At 28.7% G+C, this 14,719-nt stretch overlaps 1 protein-coding gene and 1 pseudogene across 2 annotated transcripts in view; both read left to right on the plus strand.

Annotated features, from left to right (window-relative positions):
• LOC107439807 (alpha-1,3-mannosyl-glycoprotein 2-beta-N-acetylglucosaminyltransferase) overlaps positions 1-14,481 on the plus strand; it is a 30,438-nt gene extending 15,957 nt beyond the window's left edge. Inside the window, exons 8-12 of one of the 2 annotated variants that reach the window (XM_043042256.3) lie at positions 1,311-1,401; positions 1,605-1,709; positions 5,748-5,838; positions 6,591-6,761; positions 11,113-12,620. In XM_043042256.3, coding sequence (XP_042898190.1) covers positions 1,311-1,401; positions 1,605-1,709; positions 5,748-5,838; positions 6,591-6,761; positions 11,113-11,226 — 572 coding nt within the window. In that variant the 3' untranslated portion in view covers positions 11,227-12,620. Of the gene's footprint in view, positions 1-1,310; positions 1,402-1,604; positions 1,710-5,747; positions 5,839-6,590; positions 6,762-11,112 lie in introns of both variants that reach the window. The other variant, XM_016052517.5, reaches the window with a different exon arrangement.
• On the plus strand, positions 7,424-9,320 carry LOC147807121 (uncharacterized; annotated as a pseudogene).
• Positions 14,482-14,719: the final 238 nt, after the last annotated feature.

Here is a 14,719-nt window from a genome sequence, read left to right on the forward strand (position 1 = left end):
AAGTTTGGACACTCTCGGAGCTTTTTGATTGCGTGAATGGGACAAATTACCTCTTAAAATGGTTTGTGCCGTTGTTGGACAATGACGTAAGAAATAATCTTTAGTAATCGATAAATATGGTGGTTGATTTGAATATTTTTTTTTTAAGGTAAACATCCATTTATAGCGTTCATCATAATCATATTGTGTATTTATCATTTTCTATTTAATATCTGTATAACAAAATGATTCAATATTCAGGGGTCGCATTCCCCCTAAAATTCATCAAATTCCTAAAAGTATGTGCAAACCCTAAAATTCCTAAAAATCTGATAAAATTTTGTTGGTGTTCCTAAAAAATTAGAGTTATAGGCTAAATATAAATAAAAAAGCAATAATCAAAAATATAAGAATTTAACTACATTAATTAAAACTGTTTTAATTTTGCCACATGGGAATTCTGATCCTGAGAGAGGTTTTTCGATAAATAAAGCAATGCTTAATGTGAGTCACCATGAGAATACTATTATGTCTCTTAGACTAATCAAAGATACCATTCGAAATTATGGAGGAGTGTTGAAGATCACCACAACACTATTGAGGGCAGTAAAAGAATCTCACAAGCATGATTAATTTGTTTTTCTCTAACTTCTAGTTTTGATTAAGAAGGTAAAAATTAAATAAAAATCCAAGTTGGTGTTAATTTATTTTTTCTCTTGATTTATTCTCACTTTTGCCTGTTCCTGAATTATGCACTTAATTTCTGATAGGTAATATGTAAAGTTGAAATTTCATTTTTACACTTTAGAGATTTCATTCTTGACTTAATAAATTTCAGAGCTTTATTTTATGGCTTGAAATTATTTATGATATGTGTGGATGAATTGTAATAATCTTCTGTTATGTAATAAACTACCATGTGATCTGTGTTTATCCTAGCAAAATCATATATTACCCCTAAAATTTACCTAAAATTTTTTGAAAAAAGTTCCTCAAATTACCCTAAAATTTTAAAAAACTTTGCTGCTACCCCTGAATATTTGTAACAGTATTTTGTAGATGCTTCTTTTAGGGAAAGTTCATCAGTTTTTTTCTTCTCTATATTTATTTTTACCACATTAAGCAGATACTGGATTTCAAACTTTGTATGAAATATTTATTATACTGCTGTCTCACCTTTTTTACATAATAAAGTATTGAAGATATTGCTTTTAAACCTTAAGATAGTACATATAGAACTTGAATATTTTTATTTATAATGTAATTTTATTTGTTTGCTATTTTTTCTTTATGCTCATTCAGATTTTCAAAGACGCTCCATTTTCTTTCAGAATTATTGTACAGATCAGACTTTTTTCCTGGATTAGGATGGATGTTAACAAAATCCCTTTGGGCGGAGCTGGCTCCTAAGTGGCCTAAAGCGTTAGTACTCAGTTTTGTATATCATACACACTTCTTGAATATTTCTATTAATTCCTTTTGAATCTAGCTATAATAAAACTGTAATTCTTTACTCTTTATAGCAAAAGATTATAGTTTAATGATTTTGTCACAACATTTAACCTTTGCAAATTTTATTCAAATATATATTTAATGATATGTGTTCTCTTTCTTTTTTGAAACAGATTTTGGGATGATTGGATTCGTCAGCCTGCACAAAGACGAGAACGAGCTTGTATCCGCCCAGAGATTTCACGCACTAAAACATTTGGGAAAGTGGGTGTTAGCAAGTATGAAAATCTTATGGATTTCTATACATTCATTATTTATCTGTTAAAAACGAGCCTAATTGAATGGGAGGGAAAAAACTGCCATTTAAGGCAAAAGTTTGTCAAATTTTAATCTCATAAAATTTTACTGGCTATCAAAAATTAGGGTTAAAAAAAATCTCTGCACCCGATGGACCTTTTTGTTAAGCTTACTGTAGAAGGTTTTCATGGTTTTCCTCTCCATGTCACACAAATGAGAGTTAGTTCCATCAAAAATTCCTCCACGAAGGCGAATTTCTCTCAATACTTTGTTCAATTATTCATACTGCATCTCTTGTCTTCTGGATTGGGTTAAAAAATACAAGGATACGAGGTTGAACATTGGTTGTCGTAAACTCTAAATTGGGTCAGCTGTTCAAGAGCGATTATAAAATAAGAGGAATCTACCACATGCCTGAATTTTTTCATCCTTTCATTATTAGTAATGTTAAATTAGATTTCATGTCCCACATTTAAATTTGTTGTCTGAAATTTAGTTTAGTTATAAATTTGTTTTTTGTCTATATGCATAATCTGAAAATGATTAAAATAAGCAGAGTTATGGTTTTTCACAAAAAAATCTAAAAAGAACTATGTTATCATTACAAATAGTAATTAAAAAGACATTTTTCTTTATTAACAAATTTAGTTATTTTATTTTGAATTGAAAAGTGCAATTGAAAATACTAATGCAATTTTTTATAAATGCATATCCTTTTTAATACAATGCTGTTAAAAAGATTTTAAAAAAAAATTCTCATTTCTTACCCATTGGCATTTTATTTCATAAATATAATTTCTAGTCAACCAAAATATTAAATAAAAAATCGATTATTGTTTAAATCTAAGTAAAATTTCAGATTTCAAAATTATTAAAAAAAAAAAAAGAAATTGGTTATAAATCCTAATTCTCTAACTTAAACTTTTCCAAATGATATTCCACGAACCCCTTAAGTTCTGTGGAACTGCTGGAACCTTAGAGTTCTGTGGTGTACATTTGGAAACTTCTGCTTGAGTTAACTGTTTGGGCAAGAAACAATGAACAATTTTCTGTCATCTTTAATTTTTCATATTCTTTGCAAAATGAATATTTTTTAATATTCTATAAAAATGTATGAAAGTGTTTTTTTCTCCCTTTAAAAATTAATTTGTTCCTTGTAAAATAAAATTAATTATTTTTGTCAAAATGTAAAATACTATTTTGACTCGGAATATATTTAAATTAGATTGGTCTGACAAGTAACAGAAATATTATTTCATATTTTTCCTTTTAGCAGCACAATCTTTTGATAAACTTCATAACTAATTTTTTATGAGAATGAATTTCCCTGTTTTTCTATCCTTTGATTTTTCAATTATCGATTATTTTTGGGACACCCAGAGGATTTTTTTTTACTCTTTGAGGAGCAGGAAGTTTTTTCTTCTCACCATTTTCTAATGCCTGTAAAGTTTTCTTTGAATTGAGTTGATTATATTTTTGTTGTCAGTGTTTTATATAAAAATTATTTTAAATGGCATGCAACATGTTCTTGATAGGGATGTAACGAATAGTGATTTGGACGAATACAGAATATTCGGTAACCGGATAGCATAATTTTTTGTTTTAAAAAATCATTAATGAATATTATAATGATTTTATGTATATATAAATAGTTGAAGATAGTTTTACATTTATATAAGCTTAGTCATTATTGAGAAATAATCCAAACTTAGCTATGTTATTGGTATGAGGTAAAGATAAAAAAATATAGTAAAATTATTTAAAATAATTAAATACTAAGATACTTAGAGATATTTAGATAAATAAAAATCTGAGTAACCGCTATTAAAACAATTTAAAAAGTGGTAAAGTTGAAAAAAAGGTAAAGGGAAATAGAAAGAAAAAAAAATCCCCAAATTATTCTTAAAACAAAACTTCAATGCCAAAAATAATATTTTCTGGAAAAAAAAAATGTACATAAAGCATTAAGAAAGATATACTCTATAAAAATACCCATAAAAAAGATTGCATACAAAAGCAAAACAGAAAAAATAAAAATTGGTCTTAATTTTCGAAAGAAACATCTCATAAATATCTTAGCTAACATCTAAATATTTCAGTTTTCTAATTAACCGGATTTTAAAAAAAGTGCAGAATAAATTTTAATTGAAACCCTCTTAATTGCTGCATCATAATAAAAACGTGTTTAAAAACTAATGTTTTTGAAAAAGAAAAAGCTAGAAAGAAACCAAAACAAAAATAATTTTTAATTTTTGAACCAAAAAAAAAATAAATTAAACATTAAAAATTTCTATTTAACTTTTACAAATTGCTGTACTTGTTCTTACGGGATATTACATAAAAGAATATTGTTCTTCTATTCATATTCTCAACACCCCCCCCCCCCAACTTTTCCAAGTAGATTTGCGCAAAATTCTAGTTTTTTTAAATTGAACAAAATTTATATTTAATTACAATGTAAATAAGAATCATAAATAAATCACAGCTCTAAAAAAAAATTAATAAATTATTTTTATTTAAAAAGAAATCAAGTGATTTTAACTATTCCAACTCTGATTGGAAGGAATAAATTGTCAGTACAATAAACATGACTGAAAGTGATAATAAATCAAAGGGAATTTACTGGATGATATTTTGAAGAAAAAATCAATTCCTCAAATAGTATGAAGTTCTTTTGAAAAAGTTATGATCTGTGTATAATCGAAGTACATTGCATTTAATTAACGTAAGAAAATTTTAAAAAAAATTAAAACACAATGAACAATTAAAACCCAAACATTAGCATTGATGAAAAAAAAAATTATAATTATGGAAAAGAAAGCACCAATAAGATTGCAAAAATTTATTGAGTGATACCAGTTTAAAAAGAAAAACAAAATGAAAGGATGACGAAAATTGATTGATAAGCAAAAGTGGATTAGAAAAAAATAAAGGCCTAGCATGTTAATACTCTCTAGGCAGAAGTTTCTAGTTATTCAAGTCGAACATCCAATTGACATCACTCCAGAAATGCTTAAGAATAATAGAATCTTGAGGATACACTTAATAATGGTCGATCGGGGAAAAAAATCTGATTTTTTTTTAAATCCTCCATTGTGCAAGAGTAAATTATGGCTAAAAACAGAATGGTGAAATCTCACAATTTGATAGCGTATCAAATTCTCGATTTTGGAGCAAAATTACGTTTTTCCCCGACAATTCCTTGTTTTTTTTTTTTTAATGTCTTGTTTTCCCTGACAATTCCCGATATTCCCAGTGCATATGAAGCCTGGATTTATTATAAACACTCTTTAAAAAATGCTGTGTCGTAGTAAAAACGCTGAGAAAAGGAAAAAAAAAAAAATCTCACTTCTGAACATAACTTTAACATTGAAAAGCACACTTTTCTAGGTTACCTGTTATTTGTCTTTCCGTACAGGAAAAAAAAATTACAGTAAAAAATAAAGTCTATACGAAACGTTCCATTAGAATGATGCACTATAATTAGAACAGAAAAACAAAACAAACCAAAAAGAAGTTACTGGTTCACGAAGAAAAAAAAAGTTTTGAAAAATGATGAATAGATTCGTTTGAACATAATTTTTAAAAAATCATCGGTGCATAACTTATGGTTCAGTATAAAATAATCTAGTTTGAATTTTTTCAAACTTTACGTTTCCATATGTCTTTCAGAACATAAATTAACTAGTTGTAGAACTTAACAAACATGTGTAAAAACTTTCTAATAATGTGTTGTACAAAATAGGATTTTAAATTATTAAAAAAAATTATTCTTTATTAAATCTTTTCAAACTCTCCCCCTCCTCTCGAAAAAAACTGTCAAAAAATATGTTTCCAAAAAATACTTTTCTGAACATTTGGCTGAATATTCGGCAGAAGGGCCAAATTCTGAATAGTGGCCGAATATTCGTTACATCTCTAGTTCTTGACAGTTAAATTGTTGAAAAATATGTATATGTCAGTACTTTTAAAGTTTTAAAAGATGTTTTTTCTGAAAAAGATTTTGCTTTTTTTTTCAGTGGTTTATTTTATGAGAAGCACTTGAAGTTTATTAGATTAAATGAAAAATTTGTGCCTTTTTCAAAAATGGATCTCTCATACTTAAAGAAAGTAAGAAAATTTGTCTTCAAGTACTGTGTTTGATTTTTTTTCTCATAGATAGGTAGATTAAAGTGTAATGAGAAAAATTTGCATATTGATTTACAAAATATGCATAGTAACATTGCAATTAGAACATTTTTAATGTTGTTCTAAATAAAGGGTCAGGGATGTGTAATATGCAAATTCTATTCATAGAAAATTTATCATTATTACTCATTATTTAAAAAAAGAAAGCATTTGAAATTGTATTTGACTTTAAGGCATCTAAAACTAAATGGACAGAAATGATTGTTATAAAAATATTTATATATTGTTTGCCTTGAAATCTTTCTAATTGACTTAGATTTTACATATTCAAAGAAAGCCAAGCATAAGATAAAACAAGGTAAGTCAACCAGTTTTAGATTATCAAAAAACTGCTCAATTTAAAAAAAATATCTATGCTGGTATGTACAATAATCAATATAGAGTTAGAAAACAAAGACACTTAAAATTAGTGATTTTTTCAAACAAATTTCGTCTAAGTTAGGTGGCGACAAAACGGTTGAAATTAGTTACAAGAGTTAATTAATTTGTAGCAGAAAGTTTTTTAACGACTTTGTGTTCAGAGTTTTTTTATTTTGTTTAAGTATGCTAATAGTTTGTTCTCTTAAAATATGCTCGCAATTTTGATACATAAAAGTTCTCACGTCTATTGCAATGTAAGAAAATTCTGTTTTTATGCACAGTAATGATTTCAAATTTTTTTTTGTCTCCTGTAGGATAATTATGATGTTGCTTTTGTTAAAGAAATTTATGGTGCCCCATCAGTAACATTGTCGCAGCTGCAAAGGGGTAGCATAGATCATTCAGAACCAGTACGAATAACTTATGAAAATAAAGATGTTTTTAAGAAAACTGCGAAAGCTCTTGGCCTTATGGATGATTTTAAGGTAATTGTTAGATTTGAGTAAATCTTACATTTTCACAATTGTTGTTTAAGTGCTATAGCGATTCCAATTTTGATTTTTTTAAATGAGGCATTTCAGAGGACATTTTACATTATATTTTGCAATTTTATTGCCCTTTATGCATTTTCTGTATTAAGTATGTTTCACTTTATACTGTTTTATAATAATTTTTAATGCTAGCTGTTTTGTTATTTAGATAGGAGAATTTAGTGGGCATTCTATTTTTCACAAATTCCATTTTGACTATAAGTTGATCCTTTTCTCAATTCCTCTTAAAAATCATATCTTTTTCTTTTCTTTTGTAGCATGAAAATATTTAAATAAAAAGAAAAAAAAAGTGTAAAGTACTTTAAAAAAAAAACTTTAAAAAGTTTGAGTTAACTAAAATTAAAAAATTTCACAGAATATATAGAAATATTTTTATTTTATAATCATTATTTTTTCATAAAAAATACTTTAATATCTCTTCCGTCCTTAGTTTTTTCAGGTGTGTTAATTATATGCTTATACTGTTTTATCATTAGCAAATAAAGTATTTTTTTTTATTATGTAACTTATAGCAATATTAATTATATCAGTTATTATATTAGATTACGTTAATAATCTAATATCCTTTGTAATACCCTTTTTTTTGTTAATATCTAATAATATTTACTAATCTTGTCCTTGTTTACTAATCCTTGTAATTATTAAAAATTCAGTTCACCTCAGTCAGGGTGTACCCCAGGGAACTGTCCTCAGTCCAATTCTATTCACTCTGTACATGGCCGGAATTGAGAAAACTGTTTCTCTCGGGACTCGCATCGGAATGTTTGCTGATGATATTGCTCTTTGGGGTAGCGGTGACGACGTTGCCGAGATTGAGTCGAGACTCAACAACTCATTAGAAGCCCTATCCAAGTACGCAGATGAATTCAAATTGAGCTTCAACCCAACCAAATCGATAACCACCTTCTTCACTACTAATAAACGACTTTATAAATATGAACCATCCTTGTTTCTCAAACACCAGAAGCTCTCCTACGAGAAACACCCAAAATACCTGGGATACATTCTCGATCCCGAATTTACAAGTAACAAACATATTGATTATATTGTCTCGAAGGCTAGGAAGTGCCTAAATATTATTAAGTGTATCGCTGGTAGGGATTGGGGAGCAGATGCAACTACTCTTAGGACTTCCTACCAGGCTCTTGTTAGACCAATTCTTGAATATGGCTATCCTGTCTACTGCTGTGCTTCTCAATCTAACTTAAACAAATTGGAAAAGGTTCAACTGAGCGCCGCTTGCATCATCACTGGACTGAAACGTAGCTGCCCTTCAGAGATCGTTCTTTACGAAGCAGATCTGCAACCTCTTAACTTCAGAAGGCAAGCTAATTTAGTGAAATATTACAATAAACTTTCCAGTTTAGACCAAGGCAATTTAACTGCTATTTACCTAAATAATTGGACCTGCAATCAAAGGCTAAAGAAAAACAGTCCTTTTAGTCATGTTAAATCACATCTGTTAATCGCTGAAAATATTGAACCTCTTTATCTTCATAGCAATCTTAGTACTTGCTTGGATCTTTCCAATGTTAGTTTCCATGAAAGCCTCCCTACCATGCTTGACAAGAAAGACTGTGTGCCTGACTTCCTCAGACAATTGTCCCTGGAAATCATCAATAAAATCCCTCCAAACGACATCAAAATATTCTCTGATGGCAGTAAAATAGATAGACAGACTGGCAGTGGGGTATTTATTGAAACACCTCGAGAGAACTACACTCTTCATCAACGAAACCCCGATTTCTGCTCCGTCTTTCGAAGCGAACTAATTGCAATCGACAGGGGACTAGAGAAAATCTTGAGTGAAGGGCACCTTGGCAATACTTGGATACTATCTGACAGCCGTAGTTCAATTCAACATCTCAAAAATTGGGCCCTCATTGGAGATAAAACCAGTTTTTCGATCTTACAAAAAGTAAAGCTCATTTCCCAACAGCATGAGGTCCACTTTCAATGGATCCCGTCCCTCGTCGATATCCACGGCAACGAGTTGGCTGACACTCTTGCAAAGAAGGGACTAGACCATCCAGTCCCCTCCACCTCAGAGCTTACATACCTTGAACTGTTTGCAAGGCAAAAGGCCCAGAACAAACAAAAGTGGCTGCTTCCACCTATTCACTACTGGTATAAAGCAAAAAGACCAGGACTCTCTTTATCTCTCCCTGGTGACAGGCGAACCAACACCTGCTTATCCCGACTGGCCAGTGGACACCTGAAATGTCTCACATTTTCTGCAAATCAAAAAGTCTTTCCTCTTGCCCTAAATGCCAACAAAACCAGGCATCACCTGAGCACATCTTGAACTGTTTAGGGCTGGACTGGAATGACATTCATTCCTCTCCCATTCTGGTTTCGGATTTTCTGAATATCAACGGATTCATTGATCTGGTCTGACCCCGTCAGACCAGATGGGAATTAGCAACAACAACAACTAATCTTGTATCGAAGTTAACCATTTTATTTTCATGGTACCGTGTGGTTTTTGGCATTGATGTGCAATAATGCTTAAATTGAATGAAATAGCTAAGTTCTGTTGCTGGTAAATGTCTAAGCTGCAAATATTTTTGTCTTCTTATTTTCAATTTTATGTTATTATTAAATACAATGACATTGTTACAGTCTCAATTCTATCCAAAATGTATTTAATACATTGGAAAGATTGGATACAAATTAATCTGCGATTTTTTTTAACCATCAAATTGCAACAGAAAAATATTTCATATTAAGCAACAAAAAAAAAGCTCTTTTCTCTAAGTTCAAGCAAATGGCTTACAAATTATCAAGTTTCCATTCAATGTTTACCTAATTCAAGGTGTATTTTAATAAAATAAGTGCAAGTCTTTAACTAAGAGCAGATTGGTTATCTAATTCGCAAACATTTGTATAAGAAAGTTCAATCTGGCACATGAGCAATTGAAGCAGTAAGAGGTAACTAAGTTATTCCAATAAGGTTAGTCGCTATTTGTGATTATCTTTAAAATTATTGCCCTGGTTATTTATATATTAAAGGTATTACAAACAAACTTCTAATTCAATTATTTCCACTGTACAACTCCATGATGCATGACAAGATAGATGCATGACTTCCCAATGAACTCTTCATTGTTAATACACATATATATTTGAGCACTTTGAATTAAGTAGGGTTTTCAAAACACTTTTGAAGGCAAAGAAATTTTCCGAAACTTTAGTAAAATTATTTTCCGAAAGTTTATAGAAAGTTCTTTACTAAATCCAAATTATGTGTTTTTTTGGTTGACTTTTTAATATTGAACTAACCATATTTGTAACTATTTCCTCATTAAAAATGGGATGCAATTAAATCTGGACTTGCTATTGCTGAGTTCGATTGTACTGTTATTCCATTTTGTTTTATTTTACCATCAATATACTGCCAGTATCTCAGTATAATGGGTTTGAAATAGACTATAAAGTCCAATTCAGAAGTTGAAAAGCCCATAAAAAAGTATTGTTGCAAACTTGTCATTTTGAGGAACATTTTAACTAACAGAAATCAGAAATTACTAAACTGTCTACTTATTTTATATCATTTATGTTTTCTAAATCTAAACAGGTATATTAAACCACCCCTATAGTTGAAAGAAGTAACGAAAATATGTTTTAACTTAACAAAAAGGTGCTTTTAGAAGAAGTCTGAATAAAAGTACCTACCTAATTGTACCCAAAATAAGCTACCAGGATTTAAATCTGTTTTTTTTTTTTTTTTTTTGCGTCGTATTTAAGCTTTATTTAATTGTGAATTATAGATAATGTAGCAGATGTGAAATCTATTGTAAATTAATATTCTGTACTTCAGAGAAATTTCCATACATCATTTGTCCAACAATTTTCTTTATTTTTTGTTTTTGTTTATATGCATTAAAAAACTAGAACTAGTATTTTTGGTAGAAGTTATGGTTTAAATTTTTTTAATTACTGTTTTGAGTGAATTCGTTTAAATGAAATGCATACTTATCTCCAATATTTAGAATAACTATTCTCTATGTAATAACGTAAGGTATGAATCAGTTATATTTACTCTGATAAAATTATTTGACCTTGAGATAGAATAAAATTAGAGTTCCACAATGTAAAGAACATATTTTTTTTTAATAGAAAAAAATGAAATTGTTGTAAAAGTCAACCTTTTAGACGGAAAAAATTAATTAATTATCGCGCATGACCAAAGGAAGGATAAGAAAAACTATTATTAAGGGAACTGATTTTTTACTGCAGTTTTATTTTTATGATTTTGTAACATTTTTTTTTCCAATTTTTTCAGTCTGGAGTTCCTCGAACTGGTTACAGAGGTGTTGTCAGCTTCCTTTACAAAGGTCGTCGAGTTTATTTAGCACCACCTGCAGAATGGAAAGGTTACGATCCCACTTGGAGCTAGCAGTTTATAAAAAGAATTTAAATTAAGGAAATAAATCTCATATCATTGCTGCAGAATTTACAAATGACCCTCTTGAATAAAGAAAGGGAACTGTTGTATGTTTTGACGCAGCATTGGAATGATAAAACTTAAGCTACTGTGATCTTCTTTGAGGCATTCCTATTGGCCCAAATTGAATTTGAAGCTGAAAAAAACAAAATAAAAATTAACTGCTGTACCTGTAGAGTAACAATCATCTTCCAACTCATCAGCCACTATTCATGATATTCTTTGTTTTGTAAAGGCATTAGAATTAAACTTATAAAAGAATAATAAGAATGCAGGGTTGTTCTTATAGAAAGAATTATTTTTCTCTCTGAACTTAAAATAACATTTGTTCTAAAATAGTACATATCAGTAATATTTTGCCCTTGAGTGTATCTTTTTTGCTTTGACCCTTAAAGTGTTGAACTCCTGTATAAAATTGTCTTGAATAGGGAGCTGGAGCACTCCAGAGCTTCCAGGGAGCTGTAGCTCTGAATTTTTCTGTTCTCCAGAAAAAATTTAGATTTCCTCTTTTTAATATTCATTTAAATCTTCTTTTTTTTTTTTTTAAGTAAAATAATGAAAGATTTTTGTACTTTTAATTTCTGGATGATATATTTTATATTGATATGTTTTTTTCTGGCAGTATTTATTTTCATTCTGATTAATATCTAATAATTATGAGATACTAATCATACTGTTTATCTAAAATTTATTCTCATGACTGAAATACTAAGTTCCTTCTAATAATAACTAATGCTCTTTTCTATTTTGATAATTTCAAATTAAAATCCGAAAATCAAAAGCGTGTATAAATATATAGAATTACCAGAGCCTTAGTGAAAGTGGAGTTTTAGCTTATTATCTGGAAGTGGAGCATTGAAAATTTTTTGGCTATGGATCCCTGGTCATGAAACTTCCTTGCAACACAGAACTTTTCCATTGGGAAAAACCAGTTTTTTCAAAGCATGAAAGCAACCAGCTGAAAATTTTGAAAATACTGGGACCAATGCTCAAAGGGATAAGTTATTTTGTGTAGTTATTCCCTATTGAGCTTGAAAGCTTTTATTTATTTTTGTTGGTTTCATAGTTCAGTTAGTTTACCTTCAACTTAGAAATTCCATTTTTACAATTGAAATGAACTATATTTATTTATTAGTGTTTAATTAGAATATCATATTCAGTTGTATTCTTAATGAATTTCAAATTTACTTTTTTTATAAAAAGTAAATTGTGCTTTTGAACATACGTTGGTCTCGTACACATATGCATTGATAAGTTATAAAGATATATTTTTGTTTTATTTTGTGAAAAATTGGTATCAAAAAATGTATTAATAATCATAGGTATTTTTCTTTGCACTTGAAAAATTTTATTTGTTTACTTGTACTAAATTAAAGAAAAAAAATATTTGAAGAGCTTAGTCAGAGAATATTAAACAGTTGTGTTTTGAAGAGATTCAATTTTCAAGCTTAAGAGCCCTCTTCCCTAAAAGTTTTGGATTTTAAGTTTACTTTTTGTTTTCACATCGTTTTTTGTTTTTGACAATCTTTAATATCATTTGTTTTGGTTTATTTAATTGAGAGAAGAACCACTTTATAACTTTTAGAACATTATTTAATTTTTTTTTCAAGAATTTTATATTATATAACAATACACTTATTTTAAAATTAGTTTCAGATAGGCAATTTAATACTGTTCATTTGTGCGCTTTTCAAATTTATTTTTGTTTAAACTGAGGAGAGCTAATTAAAAATCGAATCAAATGTATTTTTCAAAATTCTAAAAAAAAAAGCTAAATTTACTTTTTTGAAAAGGGTTGTAGCAGAATTGTATTCTTATAGCTTGTGTTGAAAAATTCTCACGAAATTCTGAAATAAATCCAGGAATGACCTTGCATTTAATATATTTTGTAAGATACTGCAGTTTAGAGTAATTATCAATCAACAGTTATTTGGGAAATTGAATGAAGATGATTTAAGTTACATTTAACCTCTTCAAGAATGATGAAAGGAGAAAAGACGGTTCCCTGTACCTTCATGCTCTGCGAGTTCGTACCAGGTGAATTTCCCCATTATTGAAACTTCATTGCTGCACTTAAATACGATAAAATTTACAGTTTATTATCATTGATAGTAACTGAATATACTGTAATAAAACATTGGTGAAATTTAAAAAAAACAAACTCAAAATGAACCAAAACATACAAAATAGCCAACAAGTTCCGAACTACAAACAACAATAAGCATTCCATCTCCTTCCCAATTCGTCAAAATATAATCAAAAACCTAAAGCACAGTAATTCAGGTGCCTAATCTTCTCTAAAAGGCCAGTCATGCATAGTTGTTTGCATGTTTAAATACTCTGTATCAAATAAAAATAAATAAATACTCGAAGCCGAAAGCACATGTTGAAGATCAGCACGCTTTAAAGCATTATTTGAAATTGTAAGGAATTTAAACTGCCATCTAATTTATTTAAAAATTTAAATAAAATGCTTGAAATTGGAATTATGTTCATGTCATCATAGGCTGCTGGTGTTCTAAAACCTGATCGAACATGATATCATTAACTGACAGCTGTGAAGGGGGGATGTGATCATGCAATAAAGATCCACCCTTTTCTTATTCGTCTACATTCCCCCCCCCTCCATTGTTTATATCTCTCCGACAGTTTAATAAAATTTTAAAGGAAGGGGCCTCTTAAGAACGTGTTATAGTCTGCTGTAAGTGTAAAATAGTAATTTATTGTGCCAAGTTAATAAGACTTTTTTTTTTTAATGGAGAAATTTTTTTTTTTTTTTGTATTTCTACATGTTTTAAAAGTAATTTTCTTAAATTTATAAAATTGTTTCTTTTGTTTTTATTTGTGTTTGATACAGTATTTTTCTTAAATTTAAAGCTAACATGTTGCACTTATTTATGTAAATATTATTTTTTTTTGTATTAAAAAATGCTTAATTATAAATACACATTCATTTTAGTTAGGTAAAACTTGATTCGTTGTTTAGTAATATGTTATTATTTATATTGATGTATCTTTATATTAAAGCATGATAATGCTTAGCACATTTTATTGTCATTTATGCCTTGAATGACATTATAATGTTGTAATATAATCTATGATGTCTTATTATAAAAAAAATGTTATTAAGTAATAATTTTTTTTTTTACTTATGAAGAAATAATAGATGCAAATCCAACATTTTCTTCCTAAGGTCATAATGAAAAACGAATGTAAAATTAGGTTTTAACTAGAAATAAGACAATTTTTCAAACTTTAATTTATTCCCTGAGAGTTTTACTTTGTTTCATTTTTAATAATTTAAGACCAATTGCAATTTAAAAAAAAAAAAAAAAGGATTTCGGAAATCTAATTCTTTAAACCTAACTATTTGAAATGATTTTGACACATTTTTATTTTTATTAATGCTTTTAATATTGGTTGCTATTATTTCTTTACAAATTGT

The sequence above is a fragment of the Parasteatoda tepidariorum genome, chromosome 7 (genome assembly GCF_982258835.1).
Source record: "Parasteatoda tepidariorum strain Cologne lab strain chromosome 7, Ptep-v5.0, whole genome shotgun sequence".
Lineage (NCBI taxonomy): Eukaryota > Metazoa > Arthropoda > Arachnida > Araneae > Theridiidae > Parasteatoda > Parasteatoda tepidariorum.